This window comes from Clarias gariepinus, chromosome 21, assembly GCF_024256425.1.
Source record: "Clarias gariepinus isolate MV-2021 ecotype Netherlands chromosome 21, CGAR_prim_01v2, whole genome shotgun sequence".
NCBI classification, from domain to species: domain Eukaryota; kingdom Metazoa; phylum Chordata; class Actinopteri; order Siluriformes; family Clariidae; genus Clarias; species Clarias gariepinus.
Genome location: NC_071120.1, coordinates 13,265,498 through 13,293,285, shown reverse-complemented (window position 1 = coordinate 13,293,285; position 27,788 = coordinate 13,265,498). Strand labels below are relative to the sequence as shown.

The following is a 27,788-nucleotide window of genomic DNA, read 5'->3' as shown; positions in this document are numbered from 1 at the left end:
ACACTCTGTTTCACGCCTCGCAACAGTCAGACCCGGTCGAGACTGGGGGGCCGACAGTCCCGACTCTTGAGAAGCAACGATCCGATGAGAATGCGAAAGAAAGGAGTTTTTAAATCCGTCTCTCACTGCTCTGCCGGATGCATGAGTTTAAGCCCCAGGAATGCGCGGCGACTCAAAACTTCCAAGCGAGGCGCGCGTAGCACTTAATCAAAGCAGTAAAGTGTAGAGATCGCCCTCCGATATGGATTAAACACACAGAGGGACATCTCGTTTAAAACTCTGCCATTATAGGTGAGTTAAACACTTATTTTGCTGGTTAGACACAACACGCTCACAACTAGGTGAAGACAAAAATCTGAGGAATGTTTTTGGTTTACTCCTATTGATTACCTGCAGGTGCGTCCTATCAGATGACGTCACCCACGAGGTTATAAAAGCCAAAAATTTGGTGTGTTTGATACACACATGCTTCACAACCGGCAACATGACAAGATGTTCCCATAGCGTTTTCACGCAGCATCGAGTGTAGCCTTTGAAAGGGAACCCAGGATCCTGGCTATATTCACAGGTGGGATAAATATGGAAGCGGAGAAAATTGGCTGTGACAGTTTGTATGCAACATACTCCTATTTTAAGGAGCTCATGCCGACTATACTGTAGGTGTTGACCCAGGCAGAATGTATACCCAACAAGTAACATACATACTCAAACATAGATAACAAAAATAACAAAACAAACCTAAAGTCATCATTAGTTGATCATATACTGTACAGTGGTGTGAAAAACTATCTGCCCCCTTCCTGATTTCTTATTCTTTTGCATGTTTGTCACACTTAAATGTTTCTGCTCATCAAAAAACTTTAATTTTTAGTCAAAGATAACATAACTGAACACAATATGCAATTTTTAAATGAAGGTTTACGTTATTAAGGGGGGAAAAAATTCCAAATCTACATGGCCCTGTGTGAAAAAGTGATTGCCCCTCTCGTTAAAAAATAACTTACCTGTGGTTTATCACACCTGAGTTTAATTTCTGTAGTCACCCCCAGTCCTGATTACTGCCACACCTATTTCAATCAAGAAATCACTTAAATAGGAGCTACCTGGCACAGAGAAGTAGACCAAAAGCACCTCAAAAGCTAGACATCATGCCAAGATTTCCAAAGAAATTCAGGAACAAATGAGAACAAAAGTAATTGGGATCTATCAGTCTGGTAAAGGTTATAAAGCTATTTCAAAAGCTTTGGGACTCCAGCGAACCACAGTGAGAGCCATTATCCACAAATGGCAAAAACATGGAACAGTGGTGAACCTTCCCAGGAGTGGCCGGCCGACCAAAGAGCGCAGAGACAACTCATCCGAGAGGCCACAAAAGACCCCAGGACAACATCTAAAGAACTGCAGGCCTCACTTGCCTCAATTAAGGTCAGTGTTCACGACTCCACCATAAGAAAGAGACTGGGCAAAAACGGCCTGCATGGCAGATTTCCAAGGCGCAAACCACTTTTAAGCAAAAAGAACATTAAGGCTAGTCTCAATTTTGCTAAAAAACATCTCAATGATTGCCAAGACTTTTGGGAAAATACCTTATGGACCGACAAGACAAAAGTTGAACTTTTTGGAAGGGCCGTGTCCCGTTACATCTGGCGTAAAAGTAACACAGCATTTCAGAAAAAGAACATCATACCAACAGTAAAATATGGTGGTGGTAGTGTGATGGTCTGGGGTTGTTTTGCTGCTTCAGGACCTGTAAGGCTTGCTGTGATAGATGGAACCATGAATTCTACTGTCTACCAAAAAATCCTGAAGGAGAATGTCCGGCCATCTGTTCCTCAACTCAAGCTGAAGCAATCTTGGGTGCTGCAGCAGGACAATGACCCAAAACACACCAGCAAATCCACCTCTGAATGGCTGAAGAAAAACAAAATGAAGACTTTGGAGTGGCCTAGTCAAAGTCCTAACCTGAATCCTATTGAGATGTTGTGGCATGACCTTAAAAAGGCGGTTCATGCTAGAAAACCCTCAAATAAAGCTGAATTACAACAATTCTGCAAAGATGAGTGGGCCAAAATTCCTCCAGAGCGCTGTAAAAGACTCGTTGCAAGTTTCGCAAAAGCTTGATTGCAGTTATTGCTGCTAACCAGTTATTAGGTTCAGGGGGCAATTACTTTTTCACACAGTGCCATGTAGGTTTGGATTTTTTTTCTCCCTAAATAATAAAAACCATCATTTAAAAACTGCATTTTGTGTTTACTTGTGTTATCTTTGACTAATAGTTAAATATGTTTGATGATCAGAAACATTGTGTGACAAACATGCAAGAGAATAAGAAATCAGGAAGGGGGCAAATAGTTTTTTACACCACTGTATAATATATTCTAGATTCATTACATGTAATGTGAAAATGTAATGTAAAGCATTTCTTTGTTTATTTTATTGATTCACATTATAATCATCGAAAGTCCATGATATAAATATAAGTAAAAAAACAAAAAAACTAAGATGAATGAAAAAGGATTTACAATACAATAATAACTTCTTAAAAGTATGTTAATTTATGCACTAAATACTTGGTTGGGATTTCTTTAGCATGAATTACTTATTAAATGTAGCATTGTATCAAGGCAATTAGCCTGTGACACTGCTGAAACCTCATGGAAGACCAGGATGCTTTAATAGCAGCTGTCAGCTCATCTGTATTGATGGACTGTGTTTCTCATCTTACTTTTGACAATACCCATAGATTCTCTATGGGGTACAAATCAGGCAAAGCATATCAAAACATATTCATTGAAAGTTTTTGAGGAAATTGTAGACAAGCAACAGGGATGACCTGCCATAAGGGTGCTTTAAGGAGATTGTCGAGCAAAGGCGATTCAAGAACTTGGGAGTGCTTCAGAAAAATTTTGTTTTATTTACATAGCCCTTTTAACAATTGTAAATAGTTATCAGTTTGTCCCTGATAAGCAAGCTAAGGGCAATGATGGCAAGGAAAAACTCCCTGAAATGATAATAGGAAAAAATCTTGAGAGGAACCAGACTCAACAAGGAACCCATCCTCATTTGGGTGATAATAAGGGGCATGGGTGATTATAATGGGCAGTGGTAGCTCAAAAGGTTAAGGCACTGAGTTACTGATCCCAAGGTCGGCGGTTCAAGCTCCACCAGGTTGCCACATTTGGGCCCTTAAGCAAGGCCCTTAACCCTATCTGTATCATGGCTGACCGCACGCTCTGACCCCAGTTACCCTGGGATATGGGAAGAAGGAATTTCACTGTGCTGTAATTTATATGTGACAAATAAAGGCTTAACTTAACAGATAGTAGGAATTGATCTGATGTTATATGGTGTTTAATGGAGGCTTCATGGGTTTCATATGGAGGCTAGAAGTTCAATATAATAAGAAAGGTGTTTAAGGAAACTTAAACATTTTCTACTGGAGGCTCAGGTACAAAAATGCATGCTCTGATTTGCCGTGCTATAAATCTGCAGTTTCTGAGGATGGTCATTTTAATTAACTTACCCAGAGTTAGCTCTTGGTGTTCCTTTCCTGGGACGGCCCTCATGAGAGCCAGTTTCATCATAGCATTTCATGTTTTGGTGATTGCACTTGAGGATACATTCAAAGTTCTTGAGATTTTTCAGATTGCCTGACATCCATTTTTTTTAAATAATCAAAATTGTCTTTACTTTTAACTGAGTGTTGCCATAGTATGGATTTCTACAGTAGTTGTATTAGCACTAATAGGGCTATTGCCTCTGTACACACCTTCTCTCTGCACAACACAACTGATGGTTTAAAGCACATCAAAAAGGCAAGAAATGTCATAAATTAACATTCGACAAGGCACAGCTGTAAGCTTAAAAACATTCCATACCTGTTCTTTCATAGTTTAAATGTCTTTATTATTAATGTACAATGTTAAAAATAATAAAAAATAATAAAAACTAAAGGAAAACACTGATGGAGCATCAGCCCTGACACTTCTTCAACCCCTAAACAGGATGTTGTTTGATGATTTTATCTCAGCTTTTGTAATCTAATCAGCCATTCCATGCTAGCCTTGCATAGCACAGCACAGTAAAGCCCTTCAGGGGTCTTAAAAACTGCAAAATAAATTATTGGAATTCAGACATTCACGCTTTTTTAATTAAATTATGATTTTATATTTTAAAATTCACTAAAGGCAAATACTTTTTATGGCATTGTATTTACATATGTCTGCACAGTAGTGTAGTGGTTAGCACTGTAGCCTTGCACCTCCAGGGTCCAGGTTCGAATCCTGGCCAAGTTTGATTCCCATCTCTGTGTGCATGAGTTTCCATGTTCTCCCTGTGCTTGGTGGGTTTCCTCCCACAGTCCAAAGACATGAGGATTAAGCTAACTGACATTCCCAAATTGCCCCATAGTATGAGTGTACAGTATGTCTGTGTGTGTGTGCCTTGCAATGGATTGGGACCCTGTCCAGGGTAAAAGTCTCCTGGGATAGGCTCCAGGCCACCTGCGGCCCTAAATACAGGATAAAGTGGTATAGACGATGAGTAAGTGAGTGTATTTACATAAAATTTGTATTTTTTCTTAAGTAAGAATTAAATGGATTGGTGTAATTTATGACTACATAATGGTAAAATAGGTTGATCTAATTTTGTAGAAAAAATTTATGGTTCTGTTTTTTTTGTTGTCATACCTTAGGGACTTCCATTCATGTAAAATTTTCCTCTTCGAAATTATTTATTCCTCCAGTGTTATGGCTAAAAGGAAAAGTTTTCAATAACTTAATTTGCGTTTTCAAAGCAAATTTCTCCCAAAGTAGCATTACGGCCAAAGGTTGAAATGTGTAGTCATCATTATTCCCTATTCTTGTATTTCTTGTTGTTATTTATTTATTTATTTATTTATTTATCTATTTATTTATTTATTCCATTTTAGGCATTTAGGCAGAAAATTACTGTTTTACGATAGGTCCATTTAAATTGTTCACAGATGTGTCTCTGTATAGTCATTTCTGCTATTAGTCAAGGTTCTGATAATTGTGTCGCCAAAACAAACTTACAGCCCAACCAGCAAGCATAATGGCGTTTGGTGTTTTTGGTTGTGTTTTTTTTTTTACTATTTTTAAGATGCCTGAGGGTAGTGAAAACATTCTGCACATTTGTGCACACACACAACCACACTGGAGAACTGCAATAAGGTGATGGCAGAAGGTTGTCAGCTAGAATTTGTGGGCCAGAATGAATGGGTGAGATTTATACTTGGGAAAATCCCCTATAGTGTGAAAGGGAAACCCTGGGTGTTTCTCAGGGCAATATAAGGCCATTCCCTCGTCTACTGCTCTCTGTACAAGAGAGCCCTTGTTCCTCTGCTCCGGTGTGTGTGTGTGTGTGTGTGTGTGTGTGTGTGTGTGAGTCTAACCTGCTGCTGCTCAGTTATGTCCACTTTGACAGTTGTGTCACCCAGCTGAGTGCAAACTGACATACAAAGTACAAAACAATGTACTACTAAGTTGTTTATATGCAAAATAACACAATACCTTTGGGTTTGGGTTATCATTGTTATTGCTTGATAGATGACGTGCTGATTGTGGGCTTTAAGTGGAAAAGAAAGTTTTATGAATGGCTGACCTAAACATGTTTTATTATACTGTTAAAAATTGGATTTATGCAGGTTTGTTTATAGCACAGATTGGGTATTTTCTGATTTTTTTTAATGAAATGGGTGGTGGTGTTTTTTTTCCCAGGTCATTCCATTCCCCACATCTTGTGACAAGCGAGAAGACTGTGCATGTCGGGACCCCAATGCACAGGAAAACAATAAAGGGATTCGACACCGTACACTGGGCTGAGACCGGGCCACTAGAGGTCCTCCGGGTACACAACGGGAAAAACAATAAAATCTTTCTCTCTTCATGCTGCTTACTAGAGGGCCATTCCACTCATACTGTACCCTGACATGCCTACCTATGAGCCATTGCCAACTATGGTATGCCGCTCAACAAGCAAACAGCACACCACAATATACAATGCTAAATAGGGTTCAAATATGGGAGCCAGCTAAATTAAAAATAAACAACCAGTTACATCAATAAGAACTGGACACAAGTCGGAACAGATTTGTCTTTTGTATTCCCTAGTCATGATTTGTAGACAGGACTGCAGCAAATATTTAAAAAGCAACACAGAGAGGACTTTATGCCGTTTTATGCTCTCAATGTTTTTTTTTCTGTTTGTTTTTAAGAGACAACATTTATAAGTAATTTGACCAACAGAAAGTAAGAAAGGGAAAATGAGGAAACTAGCAGTCTTGGAGATTCCAAAGCTTTTCAGAGAAATAATATCAGCTATTTATAAAAATTATCCCACCCATGTCCTTTTGTTTACACTGATGCATTTAATAATAAATGGTATGCTACAACATAGGAAAATTTAATTCTTCTTAAAGGATGGAGCATTTGGCCAAATATTTTTCAAGAGCCAAAAGCAGCACTTACAGTAGCTGCATGAAACATAGGAAAATTAAGTGTCTCTGGATGATGCATGATGCATTGGAAAATAATGAGGGAAGCAATAAATTAGCAAAAACAACCTGAAAATCACCAAGAAATATGCACACATATATCTAAAAAGTATTAACTTATTTTTTTCACATTTTATTGAATAAATACCTCTCTCAAAAGAGACAATAAAATACATCCATAGAGATGTGTATAATTAAGAGCAAGGGAGCAAGACTAAGAAAAAATGAATAAAAGGGATATAAGGAAAGAAAGCACAGCTGTTACTGTAAGATTTCCTGTTTTGGGCATGCAGGCAACTATCGAGGCAGAGTGTGTATGAAGCTTGTTCTCCATCTTTCCTCCTGCCATAATATAAAATGATGTTCAGATGTATGTATTTATTAGACTGCAGGCCTATATATGACTTCTGGACTATGTCTATATATTTGGCCATCTAACAACTTATTAAGGATTTTTTAAACAAAACCCTTACTTACAAAAAGTCCAGTACTGTCATAGCAAGCATAATTTATCCAATTGTAACCAAATTCAAACTTGCATCATCAGCTTATCAAAGAGACATGCTGCTATGTTACCTACAGGCTGATATCAAAAAGACATGCTGATATCAGGCTGACTGTGTAAGAACATTTGCATTTAGGTATATGCAATATGTCCTTTTTAACATCAGTGTCCAGCTTATTTAAACTTTATTTGCCTGAGCCAGTTTAAATGTTAAACAACGATAATGACGACATCGGTAGTCATTATCCCATCCTAACTAGAGTAGCCGTGCTAATTTGGTAGCTTTCTAAGGTAAGCTTTGGCAGAAACTCAAGTAAATGCATCACAGTGTATCGGTACACCTGAAACGTTATGCGCACACCATGAATCTGAGTATAAGGCTAACTAGAAGTACCATAAGTCCAGTGAAGGTAGGCATTGCTTGATGCTAACATCACCTTAAAAATTTCCACATTAGTCGATATTAGCACACATAATATAAGCATTTGCGATAAACAAAATCTTTTTAAAAAGGAACTGCTGGGTTTCAGAATTATCATTGGTAAAGATGTTAAATGTATTAATTATTAGATTCATTCATTTAGCCCCCACCTTCTGGTATGTTTTTGGAAGGTGGAAGGAATCCCACTTAGACATGGGCAAAACATCCAGATAGTAACCAGAGCTATTTTGCTACTGACTTATTTTCTGCAAAACGTTGCAGATGCCAAATTTTCAACCTCATCATTGATCTCTTATAATTTGATTGTTAGAATCTGACCTTTGAAACTAAATTCAGCTCTGACACTTATCAGTATGTGTGTGTATATATATATATATATATATATATATATATATATATATATATATATAGATATAGTCATTGAGAAAGACTGAAGACAAGTTGGTAGTTACTCATACTTATAATTATGATTTATTTATAGTATTATCTCTACTGTGCATTGTAAGTATTAAGGGCATACATAAATACATTTTTATTCAGAGGTGAGTTGAGAATTTGATTTCAGCTTTTAATCACATATTTTTTCAAAACATTGCATTTAATGAGTATGAGTCAATAGCTGCATTCCAATCAGTAATGTATGTGCACTGTCACAATATGACCTTATCCAACTGCAGAATGGGATAGAGACATTTACCATGCACAGCGTCCATGAACCCTGCCCCACACACTCACACTGTGGCTTTCTTTTGTGCATGTTACTGATAATGTGGGAAAAGCAGTAGGTGTTTATACATAGCTGTTTAAATGCAAGAATGCAAATTCAGCACATTCAAAGACTGGCTGTGTGTCCAAAACGTTTTTATGGAATTATTTGAAAGGATCTGTGGCAACAGGAATAAATGGAGTAGAAGATTTTGCGATAGATGTATAGGGATAGTATGTAGGTTATTTTATGATGTCTTTGCATTTGGTTGTGCATTCTTAAACTGTGTAATTTCTGTGTAATCATTGACCTCAGTTACTGCACTTGTCTTTGTTGTTTGTCAATAATTAAAAAAAAAATCCAATAATAAAAGAAAGACGTATACAAAAGCTGCTATGGTCAGACAGGTAAATTGTAATTATTACATCAACTATTATTGTTAATGTCGCCCTTCATAGTGTATTTAGTGTATTAGACCCTTTTCTTTTTTCTTTACTTTTTCCCCCATTTATTATATACATAAATATAAAGTTAGGAGGAAATAGTACTAAAAAAAACTTAGAAATGAAATCCAAATACACTCTGAATACAGCTTTTTTTCCACTCTATATAATAAAACATCCCCATCACCAATAGAAAACGCATGGCAATAAATAGAGTAAAAAGACCATGTAGGCAGCACAGTAGAATACTAAACTTATCATTTAGTATACAGTACAAACTTCGGTTCTAAATTTGATAGAAGCCTACCATATGATATTATGTCCTTATAAATGTCTTTATCCTCAGTGTTATATAGTATGCTATTGTATGTGATATTAAATACGAAAAATACAGCTTATATATGTATATCATTTGGAGAGATTGCCTAGGACAAATGCCAGTACACATTTCACTAAGTATCAAAACCAGTTTTATTTTAGAAGAGCCCAATTGTGTTCATTTTATGGAAATGATACTCTTATTGTCTGCAAATAAAAATGTAATTCCTGTTTTTTTCTTTCAAGAAAATTTACATTGAAACAGGTGAATCCTGATGTAAATGTCAGAAGATATAACATTCTACTGTAAAGGCAACAGGATCATTTTGCTGTACCTCATGCTTGGAATGTTTGCTGCTTACCTATTCAGTATTTTAGTAATTTAAGTCACTTAGCAATATACAATATTGTAAATAAGGATTATTTATTAAAAATGTCAGTGTTTTTTATTTATATTTACACAGTGTTCATCTAAGTTATTTTTGTATGTTTCTGATGTAAACATTACTTGGTGTCATTAAAAGTTTGTGAGTTTTTTCGCCTCTCAATTTTATGAGTTTATCAGTTGTTGGTTAAAAGCTATAGATTATACCATACAAACTAGTAAGTAACCCTTCTTATAATTATAAATTCTTATTTAAGTAAAATGTTATAAAAATGTCAACTAGTAAAATCTGCACAAAGCTTCCCTTTTCTTTATTGAAGTCTCAACCTCATTGTTCTGAAGCTGTAACCTGATAAAAGAGCAAGCATACTGGGATGCAAATGAAAAATGTGAAAATAATCAGACTGAAGTCAATGACTCTAATAAAGATACTGATGGCCTTACAAATGGTACAGTTTGTGCATTAATCAACTTTGCAAAAAGGCAGACCAGGCCATATTTATTTAGTGTTTTCTGGTCTGCTTCTAAAGCTAAAATGCCCACTGAAGTTTCTTTCAACAGTATTTAGGGATCAACATAAAAGCTTTAACTGGTCTGAATCTGCGCAGCCACATACACCAGGAACTGCATTGTACTGTGTGTTTTGACACCTTTCTATCATAACCAGCATTACATTTTTTGTAGCAATTTTTGCTACAGTGCCTCTTCTGGGGAATCCGACAGGATTAGCCTAAATGAGCCTTGAGCACCATGGCCCTGTATCTGCTTCACTGGTTGTCTATCCTTGGACCAATTTTGATAAATACTGAACAGTGACTACACCATGGCCTGGTATCTGCTTTACTGGTTGTCTTTCCTTGGACCAATTTTGATAAATACTAAACAGTGAATACAAAGGACACCACAATAGACCTGTCATTTTTGGTAATGATTTGACCCTGTCATCTGGCCATCACAATTTGGTACCAGGCAAGATCACTGCAATCCTTACTCTTGTTAATTCTGACTTTAAACACATCTTCAACAACTTTTTAATGTCATAATTGATCAATTTATATAATAGAGTCAGGGCCATAAATACTGTATATGCATAGTTACTGTTGTTGGAATCACTTAATTTATTAGACTTAAAATTAATTAACAATTCATTAAAATAGCTTATTTAAAATAGCTCAAAGCAGAATTCTAGGATCAATTTGAGAGTCCTTACATACAGTGTACAGTTTCCAGCTTTTTTATGTGGCATCTTTCTTCTTATCAGGGACCAAAGGTAAGGTCAATTTAACATAATCATAAATAATTGTGATTTTTGACACTCAGTTTAAGGCAAAGCCCAATGACCAGAACAAGGAACTGAAGATGGCTGCAGTAAAAGCCTGGCAAGACCACCACCAAAGAAGAGACCCAACATTCATTGCAGTCAGAGACTGCAAAGGATTGGCAGTCAAATATTGAAAAATAATTTACAAATAATTTAGGGTTACCTTAGTTTTCCCTTACATTTTTTCCTTGTAAACCTTTCACATAATTATAATCTCTTCTTTAAGTAAAATGTTGTAACATGTCAACTACTAAAAGCTGCACAAAGCTCCCCTTTTCTTTATTGAAGTCTGATGAAAAAAATCTCAGAAAGGACCTTAGGGAACCCAGACCAGTATTTCCATATTAACGGAGGCATGGGTACATTGGTGACCAAGCCTATATATTAAGGTTATTTGCCCTCTTGGTGTGGTGAGGAACTGCAGGACATCCTCATGAACACAAAAGACTGATCCTGGGGCAGACCCAATGAAACTAGTGGTGGGCTAATGAAACTGTGCTTTCAGTGTCTAGATGAAGGGTGCTTGAGGTTATGTGGGGGAATGTAAACTGCAGTCAGCAAGTCACCATCTTCCTAGATACAGAGGTTGGAGATTCTGGCTCTATTGGCTCTGCTTGAGGTATCTAACCCTGGGTTGCTCAACCTATTCAGCAGTCTTGGGGACAGGCCAGAGCTCCGGGGTTGTGGGTGAGTAGGCCTCTCACTCTTCCATTTACAGAAGGTACCCTACACTAGGGTAGTAATAATTCAATTCAATTCAATTTTATTTGTATAGCGCTCTTAGCAATTTTCATTGCCGCAAAGCAACTTTACACAATCAAAATAATTATTTAAGTTTGTATGAAATGTGAATTTGTATGAATCAAAATGGTCAGTTTGTCCCTGGTGAGCAAGCCGAGGGCGACAGTGGCAAGGAGATGGTAATAGAAAGAAACATTGAGAGGAACCATACTCAACAGGAAACCCTTCCTCATTTGGGTGAAACAGAAAGCAGTAAATGATTTGCATTTATACAGTGTGTTAGGTGGCAGGCAGTTCAGTTATAATAGCTGATGTTAACTGATGTTAATATGGAGTCCAGGTAGTTATTGAAGTCCCAGGTAGACTTGTGGGAAGTTCCAGTCCTGAACTATCGAACTGTCAAGTCCCCAGAGAAACAGTTGCCAACACCAGTCAAGGTCAGAACCATCTTCTAGGTAGAGAGAATCATCCCCAGACACCAGACACATCCCAAAGAGACACACGGGGCATCCATGTCACGAGATCTTCAACCAGAAGCGGGGCACCAGGATGGGTCAGACAGGTCTGGAGGGCAGAGGGAGTCTGGATCACTGGCAGCTCAGGAAGAACATGTGTAGATCGACAGAGAGAGAGAAAGAGTGAAAGGGGGAGACAGGGAAAGCGAGGAAAGAGAAAGAGGGGGAGAAATAGAAGAGGAAAGATGGCAGTTAGGTATGGTCACAGTCACACAATGTATAATGTAAACGTATATTTAGTGCAGAGTGCAAGCAGAGACTCAGCAGAGGACTAACTATGACAGCATGACTAAAAGGTAAAGCCAGAAGGAAACACCGACATGAGGGCTTCCTGAGATGTAAAGCAAACAATCACCTCACCGTCAGCAAACCTGAGTGATCAATGAGAGTGAGGAAGACAGCATCCAAACATACCAGTTCACCATAATACTCTACGTCCATGAGTCCCCCAGATCTGCTTCTTTACCTAAGGCAAATCTATTTATAAAAATGCTTGGCTAAATAAATAGGTTTTTAGCCTGGACTTAAACACTGAGACTGTGTCCCGAACACTATTCCATAATTTGGGGGCTTTGTAAAAAAAAGCTCTGCCCCCAGCTGTATTTTTCATAATACGCGGTACTGACAAGCAGCCTGCATTCTTTGATCGAAGTAGGCGTGGACACTAACAGTTCACTCTGGTACTGCGGCGTAGGACCATTTAATTCTTTATATGTCAAGAGTAGTATTTTAAAATCAATGCGAAATTTCACAGGGAGCCAATGCAGTGGAGATAAGATAGGGGTGATGTGCTTATATCTTCTGGTTCTAGTGAGGACTCTCGCAGACTCTCGCTGCATTCTGGACTAGCTGAAGCTTATTTATGCATCTAGCTGAACAACCAGACAGTAGGGCATTACAATATTCCAACCTAGAGGTGATAAAAGCATGAACTAGTTTTTTTGCATAGTTTAGCGACAATAAATTTCTGAGGTGAAAGAATGCTATCCTGGTAATATTATCTACATGAGCTTCAAATGAAAGGCTGGACTGAGGTCGAGTAATACAAGCATAGTTACACAACCCTGATCAGAGGCCAATAGGATGTCATTTACTACTTTAACGAGTGCTGTCTCTGTACTGTGATGAGGCCTAAATCCTGACTGATACAGTTCATATATGCCATTTCTATGTAGATATGAGCATAGCTGCTCCGCTACTATCTTTTTCAGAATCTTAGAGATAAAGGGGAGGTTTGATATTGGCCTGTAATTGGACAGCTGACAGGGGTCGAGGTCAGGTTTCTTAATTATTGGTTTGATAACTGCTAATTTAAAAGATTTTGGAACATAACCAATGCTGAGTGAAGAATTCATTATTCTCAACAGGGGTTCTGTTATTGCTGGTACAAAGAAAATGTAATGTTAAGAAAATGTGTCGGTACAGGATCTAATATACAGGTTGATGAATTCGCAAAAGAGATGAGTGAAATTAGTTCATTCTCTTCAAGGGGAGTAAAGTATTCTAGGTTCTGATCTGACATGGCTAGATTAACATCTGCATCAATTACATTGTTCGGTTTCAAAACCTCAATTTTATGCCTAATATTTACAATTTTGTTATTAAAAAAGTTCATGAAGTCCTCACTATTGCATTATGTTGTTGTGGAGATTTCTGCAGTGGTCTTATTTCTGGTTAATTTGGCTACAGCATTAAATAAAAATCTAGGATTATTTTTGTTATTTTTTATAAGAGTGGAGAGATATGTTGATCTAGCTACACTAAAAGCTTGTCTATAGTTCAGGATGCTCTCCTTCCATGCTATTTGAAATACCAACAATTTAGTTTGTCGCCATTTAGGTTCTAATTTCCGAGCGGTCTGTTTTAAAGTGCGCGTGTGATCGTTATACCAGGAAGCGAGTTTCTTATCTCTAATAACTTTTCTTTTAACTGGAGCTACATTATCTAAGGTATAGCGAAATGTCGACTCTAAATATTCAGTCACCTGATCGAGTTCTGTGGAGTCAGATGGTGATCTAATCGAAGTTGTGAACTCTGGGAGATTACTGATAAAACTCTGTTTGGTAGTTGATGTGAATGTACGTTTCATATGGTAGCGCGGCGCTGTGCGTACATTATTACTGTGACACACTTGAATTGAGACAAGATAGTGATCTACGATAACTTCAGATAGTGGAATTGTGTGTAAATTTCTTATACTTAATGCGAATAATATTATTAAATCTAAAGTGTGACCTGCTTTATGAGTGGGTCCTACTACACACTGATTTACTCCTACCGAGTCCAGTATGGACATAAATGCTGTTCTCAGAGGGTCTTCTGGATTCTCAAAATGAATATTAAAATCTCTAGCAATTAACACTTTGTCTACAGAAACGACTAGGTTTGAGAGGAAATCTGCAAATTCACTAAGAAATTCAGAGTACGGCCCTGGAGGTCTGTAAATGACAATTAGTGGAATCGACTGAGCTGACTTAATATAGTTAAATACACTTATGTTACTATAAAGAATTTCAAATAAATTAAATTTGTGTCTGTGTTTTTGTACAATAGTCAAATTATCATTGTGAATAACTGCGACGCCTCCTCCTCTACCAGTTAACCGAGGCTGGTGTATGTAGCTGTATCCAGGAGGACTAGCTTCATTTAGAGCTACATACTCGCCCTGTTTAATCCAGGTTTCTGTTAAACAGAGTATATCAAACTCCTGATCTGTGATAATTTCATTAACTATAACTGCTTTAGATGCGAGAGATCTAATATTTAACAGTCCTAGCTTCAGATCAGAGGTGCCGGCTGCGCATTCAGTCTGATCCAAGTTTGTGGTCTTTATGTTAATTAAATTACTAAAACAGACTTTCTGAGTCTTTCTAAATTTGTTTTTAGCTCGGGAAACAGACACAGTCTCAATATGATGAACCCTGAGTGACGACTCTATGCAGCTAGCAGACGGTTGGTTTAGCCTGTCTGTCTGCTCCCTGGCCTGGGCTCTGGATTGTCACCGATTAACCAGGCCTCTTCTGAGACTATGAGCTATACTGCAAGAAATAAAAGCAGCTCCTTCCTGAGTGGGATGGACACTGTCCCACCCTAACAGGCCAGTTTTGCCCTCAAAGGTCTTCCAATTATCAATGAAGCCCACGTTGTTTTCGGAGCACCACCTGGACATCCAGCGGTTCAGCGACCATAACCTGCTGTAAGCTATGTCGCCACGTCTCATTGGGATGGGACCAGAGCATACTACTCCATCGGACATCGCCTTCGCTAATTGAACCACCTCTATAAAGTTATTCTTACTAACCTCTGACTGACGAAGGCGTATGTCATTAGCTCCAGCATGTACCACTATCTTGGAGAACCTGTGCTGTCCTAGAGCCCTAAGATTACCTGCTATGTCCGGTGCTCTGGCTCCCGGGATACACCTAACCAAAGCCGCTGGCGCGCCTAAAGGCCTAGCTAAGTTCACATGTCTTAGTATAGAGTCTCCTATAACCAGAGCTCTTTCAGGTTTCTTAGTGGGTGCATCACTGAGGAGAGCAAACCTGTTGGACACGTGAAGCGCAGAAGAGGTGTGCTCCGGTGGGCTAGCCTTAGCGTTAACTTTGGCTGAACGAGTATGCTGCCGAGTCGTCACTCACTCGCCCCGCTGTGAGGGCTCTAATGTTGGAGTCGGGGGCTGGTTATCTCCGCCTGTGGCACCCAGACTGTCCGCTACAGGAATAGCGCTGCTTTCACACTCTCTAACCCTCTCCAAAGTCTGGATGCGCTCCTCTAACACTAATATCTTCTCCGTCAGAGTGCTTACTAACACACACCTATCACAAATAAAATTACCACTAATGACGGAGAAAGAATGTCTAAACATCCTGCACTCTACACACTGAACAAGCTAAATATTACACATTATATCGTACCTGAGTCGGAGTTTAGTTGTTTGGAGATGAATTCCGTTTGTTGTTTTTAGATAAAGAAACTCGCACTTTCTCCAAAAAGCGCAGAAAAAGGCGAAGCCAAATAGTATGAAGATGTAAAAACTAGTTGCTATTAATATTATTATTTTATAAATGAAATAGCTATGTAATTTAAACGCTAATACAAACGCGAAACTTTCGTGGCAACGAAAAACCGTTGTAAGAAAGTCAAGAGACATCACCATCTCTTTGCATGTTGTTGGAGCTTGCATCCCCATAGTAAAGCACTCCTTAATAGGAAGGAGCTTGCAGGAACATGTCCACTCCAAACTGCCACCAATAATGGGGTCAGTTGTTCAAGCTAGAGCCAATGCCTGATGAGACAAGAAGAACATTTAGCCAGGATCTTCCGTTTTATTTTGGCATACCTGGTCACCCCTTTTTTGGGGAGAGTATATTAGTCTAGCTGAGCTTTTATGGTAGAGAGATTAATTGGCATGGGGTCTTGTCCTCGTGGCTTCCTGTTCTGCAATAACCTTAAACATAAGGAGAAATTTTTTCACATCATTATTTATGAAGTGATGAATGAAGTGTTCTTCTTGTGGATTAAACAAGTAAGTAGTTTGAACTAATTTACTAAAAATAATGTAATGGATGTTTCACTCAAATGAACACCCACTGAAAATGCAAGAAAAGGGGATCAAATCCACTTAAACAACTGTTCAAAGAAGTTGTTTCACCAATAATAATGAGCTACTAGTAAATGTAACGACTACTTCCATGTAGTTTTGTCTTGACTTTTATAAGAGTTTTTTAATTAGAGAGATTAATTACAAGACATCATCAGAGATTATAATCATAAACAGTCTTGATGTCAATACCACCAGACATCCTAAATAGCCAAACCTAGAAACAAACCAATAGCATAAATGAGACAGAGATTAGCAAGTGATGAACACTGGCAATACAAAATGAGTATAATAGGGCTTATTATTTGTACACTAAATAAAAAGGAAATTTTTAATCTGTTCTGTGTGCTAATGCACAAGTCCTTGTCTTTGACCCAAAAGTGATCAATTGATAGAAGTAAAACTGAAGTGGCATTGCCCTCTGCTGATGGACAAGGATATGGTCCTGGCCAGGGTATTGTCCAGTGGCAAATAACTCAATGTAAATAACTTAAACTGTAAAAAAACTCAATTCAAAATTTAAGTCTATCATGTAGAACGAAACTTATTCATCGGCATACACATTTAATCAGTTCTAAATGCATTTTCCCAAAGAAACTAATGCAAATGCAGATAATATGTTCCAGCCACCCAAAAATATTACTACAGTAATATTACCAATTTCCAAGACTATGATCATATGTTTGCATATGAAAAAACATTTAGAAAGGACTTGAATTAAGTAAAATATGAAACAAATGGATAATAAACCTCACACTGTCTACTTTCACCTTGATAACATTCTTGGTACCCATGGTGATATGTTTAAATCTTAGATATAGTCAAATGTGTGTCAAATAATCAAATGTGTGTCAAATGTGCAATATTGTTCGACTCAGTTTGTTTGCTCATATGCCAAACATGCTTTGTATGCCCAGGAAAATTTTTGCAAAGTTTCAATTCTTTTTAGTATGGGGTTTTTCAGGTACCGTTGAAAAACCCCATACCTATCTCCATGGTGTCTGTCTGGTACCATCTATGGTAATCTTAATCTATGGTGATCATTTGGCTCTGTATGTGGGGCCATCCTCAGCAGCAGTAAGTGATTAGCAGATGATAAAAGCTAAACAAAAATGAGGTGGATCACTAGTACTTCAGGTGTATCATTTATAGCTCAGGGTGGAGTAAAGGTCATTAATTATGGTTAATGGCTTAATAAAATGTACACTGTGTAAGCAGAGACTCTGGCATTACTAGCTAAGATAGCATAACTAAAATGGTAAATGTAACACAGATACTAAGAGCACTCTAACAAACCTGGGTGAACAGGTGAGAGTGGGATGCAAGGCATCCAAAGATCCCAGTTTAAAAACAGTTTATGCCAAAAAAAAGCTTCAAAGACAGAGGTTGTTGAGTCCCCAATACTAATTGGAAGGCTGTTCCATAATTGGGAAACGCTCTGTAAGAGCCCATAGTCCTATCCCCTGCTTTAGCCTTGAGTGTTTGAGATACCAACAAAAAACCTACACCTTTTGATCAATGCAGGCATAGCAGTTCATACAGAAGTTCACTTAAGTTCTACAGAGGGAGACCATAAGTTACTATTAGTCAGTAGTATTTTATATTCAATGCAAAATGGCCAGGGTCAAGAGGAGCCCATGCATCTGGGTAGGACTCACATCTCTGAGGAGGAGAGACGCTGCCATCTGGAGAGGGCTTGCTTCTACTGTGGAGGTTAAGGACACATGCTCGGGGACTGCCTGGTAAAAGAAAGTGCCCTCTAGTCAGGCTGGGACCACTAGCCTGGGGATCCAAGATGGTGGCGTGGCAGTAGCATGCCGCTGCTGCTCTGGACCCAAAATGGTGCTACGTTGTTTACATTTTGTGTGTAGCATGTTCATTTTACTCTGTGTATGAATATCGTCGCGAATGGTGCCCGTACATACAACCACCAGACACCTTTGTACCCAAATAACCCAGTTAACGACATCTACGATGAGCTGCGGAAAAAGTTACGCGACCTCGGCTTGCTGCGTGAACCAGGCTTCGAAGCCTCTGTGTTGCCTGATGCCGGCGGCCGGAGAAGGGGACGAGGAAGCGGAAGCGTGGCAAGCGGGCGGGAGTCTGTGCTAGGATAAAAACAAACCCTAGCCGGCTGGCTCTCCCGTCCATCATCTTATCCAACGTCTGCTCCCTGGAAAATAAACTGGACTACATCCTACCCCAGCAGCCTACACAGTGTGAGGTTAGAGACTGCTGTGTCTTTGTTTTCACGGAGACATGGCTCAGCAACAGTGTACCGGATGCCGCTATTCAGCTAGACGGACAAGCCTTGTTTTGCGCTGACAGAAATGCAGCTCTGTTTGTTTACATCAACACGAAATGGTGCAAGAACTCTGTGCTAGTTTCTAGTTATTGCTCATCGCTGGTGGAGTTTGTGACTGTTAGATGCAGACCTTTTTATTTACCACGGGAATTTACCACTGTTTTCATTATCAGCGTGTACATTCCACCTAGCGCCAATGCTAAGGAAGCGCTATGGGAACTGTATGCAAAGATCAGTGAACTGCAAAATACACACCCGGGTGGACTGTTCATTGTTGCTGGAGATTTTAACCATGCAAATCTTAAGTCAATGCTTCCTAAATTCCATCAGTATGTGGACTTTGCAACAAGAGGGGAAAACACGCTGGATCTTGTTTACACAAACATCCCCGGCGCATAACCCCGGACACCTCCAATGTTCCCACTGAGTACCATGATCCTAAGCAGGTTTTTTAACAAGGCTTGAGCCATGTCGCTTACACAGCACTGACCATATTATTGCCCTATTGATCTTCTCCCAGGTACCTCCCCGCTAAAGGGCCGACTCTACTCTCTGGCATGCCAAGAAAGGGGGCAATCAGGCCTTTGCAGGACTTATCAATCCGTCCTCCTCCCCGGCAGGGGCAATGTTTTTCTTCATCAAGAACATGCTAACGTTCATGGCCTTTGAACTTCTTCTGTTTTGTTATTCACATTTCCAGACTGGAGATGGAGCCAGTTAAGGTTCAGACCGTCTTCAACTGGCCTACTCCAGTCTCGCGACAGGACCTCCAATGGTTCCTGGGTTTTCACTTCATTCAGGGGTTCATTTCCGTTGTTGCCTCCCTAACTTCTCTAACCTCCACTAAGACAGTTCTGCTGGAACAAGAAAGTGGATAAAGCTTTTGCCAAACTCAAGCTTTTTACCTCAGCCCTCATCCTCACTATCCCAGACCCATCTCGTCAGTTTGTGGTGAACATGGTCGCTTCCACTACCGGCGTTGGAGGAATCCTTTCTCAAAGATCCACACGGCAATAAGCTGCACCACTGCTCATTATACACCCGTCGCCTATCCTCGGCCGAAAGGAACCATGACGTAGCAACTGAACTCCTGGCCATCAGGCTAGCTTTGGAAAAGTGGAGGCATTGGCTGGAGGGGACCGAGTTCATGTTCCTAGTATGGACTGACCACAAAAATCTTGAGTATCTGTGCACCGCTGCCAAAGAGACAGCGAAACAACTAATCCTTCATATGTTCCAACTTCATGGCCTGCCCACTGATCTCATCTTAGATCCCAGAACAAAACGCAGAAGTCCCTCGGCTCAACACTTTGTCCGCCAATGCAAACAGATGTGGTTATGGGCAAGACGAACCCTGCTACGATCCACCATCTCAAACAAAAAACTGTGCCATTGCACCAGGCTCCCCGAATACCATGTATGGGACAAAGTCATGCTCGCCACTAGGGACATCTCCCTAAAGACATTTTCATGCAAATTCTCACCTCGTTTCATCGGCCTCTTCACTGTAACCATGATAGTCAACCTGTGTGCTGTCCGACTTTTGCTCACCTCTTAAATACGTAACATAAATGTATTCAGTTCATTTTAATTTTACATTTATTGCACTTTTAACAAAGTGTCATTGTTGCAAAGCATAAATCAAAAGAATTATGTGAATGTTTATAAAATGTGAGAGAATATGCATGAATCAAAATGATCAGATTGTCCCTAAAGAGCAAGCTGAGGGCAATGGATGGCAATAAAAAGACCTTGAGAGAAACCAGACTCAACATGGAACCCATTTTCATTTGGATGATAAATACCTGGTAGTGGCTCTAGGCTATCCAAAGAGCTTGCTATACAGATGGACATACGTCAAGCTGTGTTCCCAGGACAGCATGTGGAAGAATGAATGCAGAAAATCCTTGATGAAGAAACAGTGCTTACCATCTAGTTTTCTGATAGCACTGTTAACCTCGTAAAGGTTCCTGAGAGTGAAGTTGCAGGCCACTGTTAACTGAGAGTACAGTTTTGCTCTTATGCAGACTTGAGAGTACAGCCACTGCAGGTTGAGATGCTATGTTCACTCTGCTGACTAGACAAGACAATTATGTTAGCCCTCCTGCTCTGGTTCAAGGACATTGTGCACATATCCATCCCCAGCCACATAGATACAGTATACATAGTGCTTATCAATCCACCTAGATTTGAAGAGGTTGTGCTTGCATTGTGTATTCTCTGAGGCCCCAAGAAATGACATTGCATGCCCCAGCTCCATCCACATACAAGGCTCCAATTCCATTCTTACAATAAGTATCAGCCAAGCTCTAGTTTTATTCTTAAAACAAGCTCCTGCTTCATCCCAAGCCCAAGTAACATTATATAATTAATCACGTTTACACTATAGGGGTCTTTTATTTTTAGCACTGGTTCTGCTTAAAAATAACCTAAGAACAAGAATGACACTCAAACAAACAATAATCCAGACCCAAATTGTATTGTACAAAAAATAAACCAAATGGTGCACCAAAAAACAACATTTACAAAATGTATAAAATGTTCAATGTGTGTGTGAATGTAACGATTGTCCAAAGTCCAAAGAGTTTACAGCGCTCAAGGGCTAACAGAAAGCCTCTGCAGCAAAATGGAGTCCAAAACAATATACCACCACATCTTTCTCCTCCTCCCCCTTGCTTCTTCTCGGGTGCGCTTTAAAAAAGATCTGTCACGACATACCAAGCCACAGCCCCGCCATGATCACCAGAGTAATTCTGTTCCATGTTCCTAACCGCTCCTTTGCATCTCACCGCCTCACTCTCTGTGCCTTACTAGCATAAAATTTCATTTTTTTCCCCTCATCTCTGCCTGTCTGATCTCATTCACATTTTCCTGTACTGACTACATTTTCATCTCTAGCATTCTTGGATTTTTACATTACCGACCTCTCACCTGTTATCGACTACAAGCTTGGATCACGGACTTCCTCTCAATTTTCAATTAATCCTCACAATTTGCTGAACTCATGCTTTATTTACTAACCGGCTCAATCTCCTTCTGCCCATGTTGGCCTCCATGGAGCTCTCCCTTCCCGCGCTGGCTCTCTGCGCTTCCGTATCACCGCAAGGGTCACATTGCACATGGCAGCATTCATCTCTGGTTGCGCCTATCTTGCACTGACTTACTGTGTTTCCGCATTCTCATAAGGCTCGCGCCACATGCACCGACCCTCGCCTTAGCACACTTGTGCGACACTTCGTGCTTCTGCATTCCAGCAAAGCAATTTTTGCTTACACCGCAGAGCAGAGCTTAATTCACGCCTTGTAACAAAACCACTCTCCGAGCCTGACTGACTGGATCAGCTAACCCAGTGCGGGATCCCTCTCACAAACTAGAAACACAGTCTTGGAACCAAACACCAGTCAAATGTAAAATATACCTGGCTGTACTACGAAGTGCAGCTCCTCTTTATCAGTAATCAGCTTAAATCATGCTCTTATAAAATGGGCCCTTCATGTGGTTGCAATATATAGATCCGCCCCCAGCCCCTGGCATCAAAGGAGAGCGTTTGTAACAGAGCTTTAGATTCACTACATTTACAATATTTGTTTTAAGTGGGTTATCATCATCATCATCATCATCATCATCAGAATGTTCATCAGAGATGTACAAAGAACTTATCATAGAGGTTATTTCAGCTGCAAGATTACGCCAGTTTACAAAAGCGCCTACAGTAAAATCTATTACAGCATCAGGATCATGCACATACCTACGAGTATATATACACCACCGTTCAAAAGTTTGGGGTCACTTGCAAATTTCTTTGTTTTTGTTTAGTGATTTATTTTCTACATTCTACAACAATACTGGGGATTTCAAAACTATAAAATACATATGGAATTAGATAATTACGAAACAACAACAAATACAACAGTCAGTTGTTATTTTAAGACACAGAGGGAAGCTTTTCTGTAATAGTTCTTGCAAGAACAGTTTTGTCAAGTGCATTTGCCACAAACGTCAAGCACCATAATGAAACTGGCTCTCATGAAGGCCATCCCAAGAGGGCGAGACCAAAACCTAAATCTGCCGCAGCTGAGAAGTTCATTTAGAGCTATCAGCCTAAAAAATTACCAATTAACAGCACCTCAGATTAGAGGCGTTGTGAAGTCTTTACAGAGCATAAGTAGCAGACACATCTCACTATTAACTGTTCAAAGGAGATTAATGCATTTTTTAGATGCCTTCAGCATTCTTTTACAATGTTAAAAGAAATAATCATCAGGAATCATGGAGTTAGAAAGTGACCCCAAACTTTGAAATGGTACTGTGTATATAACGTCTTTTCTCTCATGTACTGTAGAGCTCCCACCTCCTTTTTGTTGTGTAAATAGTCATGAACCGGAAACATTCTCGGAAGTAGTAAAGAGATGTTTACCTTTATGCGAGGGACTTCTTGATGAAGGTGATCGCCATGCTTTTGGCGTTGAGTGTTTGGGCGAGCATTGTGATCTCCTCTTAATCAGAGTGCTTAGTGCCTGGCTCGTGTTTTTTAAAGAGAAATCACGAGCCGCAGCACTCTCCTGGGGATCCTGTGCCGATCTGACAGAAGCACATCAGGAGGGTTTTCCCCTTTTCTCTTGCCCTCTCGCCGGATCGGGAGACTCTTGCGCCCGCTTCTCAAGCGCACAGCGCTTTTTCTGATCAGGCGGAAGAGACCTTTTCTCTTGCTTTTGCTGAGATGGAAACTGCCATCTCAGAATGCTCCTCTCATGACTAACGAGCATACGAGGAATTATTTTAGGTAATGACTAAGGTGGTCGCACGCCTACGCCACGACTGGCCAAGACAGGAGCAAGAGACCTCCAAACGCTCAAAGCTAGATGACAGGTTTCTGTCGGGTGGCCGGGGGGAGGGACCTCAGCGAAGGTCTCTCCCCTTTTTTGGTGACCTCCATGACGAGATGACTCAGTCTTGGAGTAAACCTTATTCCTCCCGTGTCTTTGTGCCTTCAACATTGACTATCATTTATGCAAAGGCACTGGAATATATGATAATGGCCCAAATTGAAGAGACGCTTAAAAGCTATCTCTCTTCTGGAAGCTCGTCATCATTAAAAAAATAAAAAAGCCCACTTTCCCCACCAAGCCGTGTAGACTAACATCTTCACTGATGGGGAAGGCTGGTGCTGCCCTGCTCACCATGGCGTTTTGCAGGCATACCAGGCTGTCCTGCTGAAGGACTTGAGCACTGGCGGGTCCATCGATGCAGAGATGCGCCGAGCCACGGATTTTTTTCTTTGTGCCACCATGCAGACGGCCTGTGCCATTGGCCATTTTATGAGGTTTTGACTCAACCTCACAGGCAACAAGGATAAGGATAATACTTTCCTCCTTGATGCCCCCATCTCACCTTCTGGCCTATTTGGCGATGGCGTCAAAACCTTCGCCACTAGATTTCGGGAGGGTAAAACACTATGAGGAAGCATTTTTAAGGTTTCTTTCCCGCTATGCTCAAGAGTCGAGGCCGTCGGCCACTCGGTCCCGACCACGTCCGGTTCCTTTGAGGCATGAAGCACAAAAAGAGGTACTGTAGTGTTCCAACAGAGAATAACAACTCTTTCCTGGCCCCCCTTAAGAGCCCATTGCCTTCCCATCTCTGCCACCGCTGGTGATCCAGGGAACAGTGGTCTCCAGCGAAATGTCAGGTGTTCGGTTGCCTCCTGTCATGTTTCAGTACGCAGAACATCTAACACCACCCCCCCTCCCCCCCTACATCTAGCAAAGTATTAAAACTTGTACCCCTTTCACAGAAATTGCCAGCGTGGAAGCTACTACCAAGTATATCTCCTTGGATTCAAAAGGAAAAAAGGGGGGGGGGGGGTGTTGCGTCCAATTCTAAATTCTCGCGGGTGGAACCGCCATCTCAGAACATACAAGATCAAAATGTTGATGGTCAGCAGTATTGTTTGTTACTTTCCGAAAATTCTAGGTCTCATGGCAGGTGCATCAATGGTGATACCCTTGTGCCCTCTGCATATGAGACCCTTTCTGTTGTGGCTGGGGAACCAGGGGATTTAATTCAAGGGCCAATCCCCTAAGGTAAACAGAGTAAGCGGCAGGGGCTTTGTACCCTTTCTATGTGGTTCAGACCGTTTCTGACCTTGGGTCCCACTCTAGGTCCGTGTTGTCATCGAAAGATGCTAACATTTACATTTAGGCATTTGGCAGACGCTCTTATCCAGAGCGACTTACATTTTTATCTCATTATACATCTGAGCAGTTGAGGGTTAAGGGCCTTGCTCAAGGGCCCAACAGTGGCAACTTGGTGGTTGTGGGGTTTGAACCTGGGATCTTCTGAACCGTAGTCCAATGCCTTAACCACTAAGCTACCCCTGGCCCCAACAACAGACACTTTCCTTATGGATTGGGGTGTGGCCTTAGATTACCGTCCAGCCCAAAGGATCTGGAGAGGTCATCTTCTCTAATGGCACATCTAATGCCTCGAAATGATGGCTCTATTTCTAGCCCTGAAATACGTCCTCAAGCAGTGGAGAGGCTACCATGTTCTAGTGTGGGTAGACAACACTACAGTAGTCTCCTACATAAATCGCCAGGGCGGATTGCGTTTGCGCTGCTGAACAAGCTAGCAAAGCAGATTCTGCTTTGAGCACAGAACAAGTTCTTGCCCCTGGGGGCGTTTTACATTCCAGGGCATATGAATATAGGAGCAGACTTGCTATCCAAACAAGCTGTGACACATGGGGAATGGAAACCCCACTCTGACGTGCTTATTAAAATCTGGGAGAAATTTTAGGTAGCAGAGGTGGACCTCTTTGCTTCGCAGGTCACGACACAATGTCGCCTTTACTACTCACTGAATCCTCTAATATCTTTGCTCCCCGGAGTCCTAGCGAAAATCCATCAACAGGGACCTCACCTCTTCTTAATAACGCCTCATTGACCGACCAGAATATGGTTCTCAGATCTAATATCCCTCCTCGATGGCTCATCATAAGCAATTCCAGTCAGGAGGAATTCCAGTGCAAGGAACAATATTTCTTTCCCGGCCTTGAGCTCTGAAACCTTCACATTGAGGGGGCCCAATTAAGAGATACTGGTCTTCCAGTCAATGTAATGTAGAAACTATTCTTTGTGCTAGGCTCCCTCTACTAGAAGAACTTATGCCCTCAGATGGAATGGTTTTGAAAGTTGGTGTATGGCAAACCATGTAGACCCAGTCCACTGCCAGATTGTTTTAGTGCTGGAGTTTCTGCAGTAGAAACTGTCCTCAGGCCTATGTCCTACAGTAGCACTCTCAGAACACATGTGTCCGCCATTTCGGCTTACCATGTTCTGATTGATGGGGTTTCTGTGGAAAAGGACCTGTTAGTTGCCTGCTTTGTGCTACGTCCGAACCGACTGCATTGTTTTTTTATGATTATCTAATATCTTAAACTGTTTTATTTTTATTTTAAATTATGTTTTAATTAGTTTTAATTAGTTTTCTATTTTTATTTTAAATTAAATTTAAAAGTTTTCGTAAAAAGGTTTATTGCTATTATCTTTTATTTTATTTTATGATTATTTTCCTTAATTTTATGTAAAGCACTTTGAATTACCATTGTGTAAAAAAATGTGCTATACAAATAAACTTGCCTTGCCTTGCTTTATTCGTGGAGCTAAACGGTTGAGGCCACCCACTAGAATGTCTCGGGTTACTTTGCTGTAACCCTGTTCCCTGAAAAGGCGGGAACGAGATGCTGCGTGAAAACGCTATGGGAACATCTTGTCATGTTGCCGGTTGTGAAGCATGTGTGTACCAAACACGGCAAATTTTTGGCTTTTATAACCTCGGTCAGGTGACGTCATCTGATAGGACGCACCTGCAGGTTATAAATAGGAGTGAACCGGAAACATTCCTCAGATTAATTTGTCTGAACGGATGTCCGGTCACATAGGCAGTGCGGCATTGAGACGCAGCATCTCGTTCCCGCCTTTTCAGGGAACAGGGTTACAGCAAAGTAACCCGAGACGTTCTAGTGGGTGGCCGTTCCCTTTCAAAGGCTACACTCGATGCTGCGTGAAAACGCTATGGGAACGAGAGTACCAACGCCGCCGCACTGCAAGTGTCTGGACTCCAAGGTTGTGTAGCGTGTGCGCACAAGGCCGAGAAGGTCTCAGAACTATGTCTGGGTAACTGACTCGAGGACCCGTGGGCCCAGAGTAGCATGAACATCCAGACTATAAATGTAATAAATGTGTGCAGAGAGGACAACCCTCCGTGTCACACATTTGCTGCAGGGGAATACCTCTTGCTAGTGCAATGGATGAGGCGATCCCCCTGGTTGAATGAGCCCTGATTCCTAGAGGCGAAGTGAGCCCACGCGCCTCATAGGAGGGGGCAATAGCCCAGTGTAGTGGGGGCCACCCCACGCTGCGGCCCCAGACCATGTAAAAGCTGCTCTGACTTACGCCACTAGCTGATGCGGTGGACGTAAATCTGAAGAGCACGTACTGGACAAAGTAAGTGAAGTCTTTCCTGCTCCAAAGCTCTAAAGGCGGAGGACAGAAGGCTTTAAAAAAATAGGATGCATATTGGAAAATGTGTGCGGAGAGGACCAACCCTCCGCATCACAGACTTGCTGCAAGGGAATACCTCTTGCTAGTGCAATTGATGAGCGATTCCCCTGGTTAAATGAGCCCTGATTCCTAGAGGCGTAGTGAGCCCACGCGCCTCATAGGAGAGGGCAATAGCCTCTCTCACGCAGCTTGCGGCTTCAAAACATGTAAAAGCTGCTCTGACTTACGCCACTGGCTAATGCTGTGGACGTAAAATCTGAAGAGCACGTACTGGACACAGTGAGTGAAGTCTCTCCTGCTCCGAAGCTGTAAAGGCGGAGGACAGAAGGCTTCAAAAACAATAGGGATCTCCGATGCTCTTAGAGAGGTAACACCAATTAGAAAAACCATCTTAAGGGTCAGAAACCTGAGGCAAAAAGATGGCCTCTCCAG

General features: G+C 40.7%; 1 protein-coding gene across 1 annotated transcript in view; it reads left to right on the top strand.

The window, feature by feature from the left end:
* The window catches only part of pappab (pregnancy-associated plasma protein A, pappalysin 1b), a 74,215-nt gene extending 66,702 nt beyond the window's left edge, over positions 1–7,513 (top strand). The window contains exon 22 of the mRNA XM_053481689.1: positions 5,739–7,513. Coding sequence (XP_053337664.1) covers positions 5,739–5,843 — 105 coding nt within the window. The 3' untranslated portion in view covers positions 5,844–7,513. The remainder of the gene's footprint in view (positions 1–5,738) is intronic.
* The last annotated feature ends 20,275 nt before the right edge of the window (positions 7,514–27,788 follow it).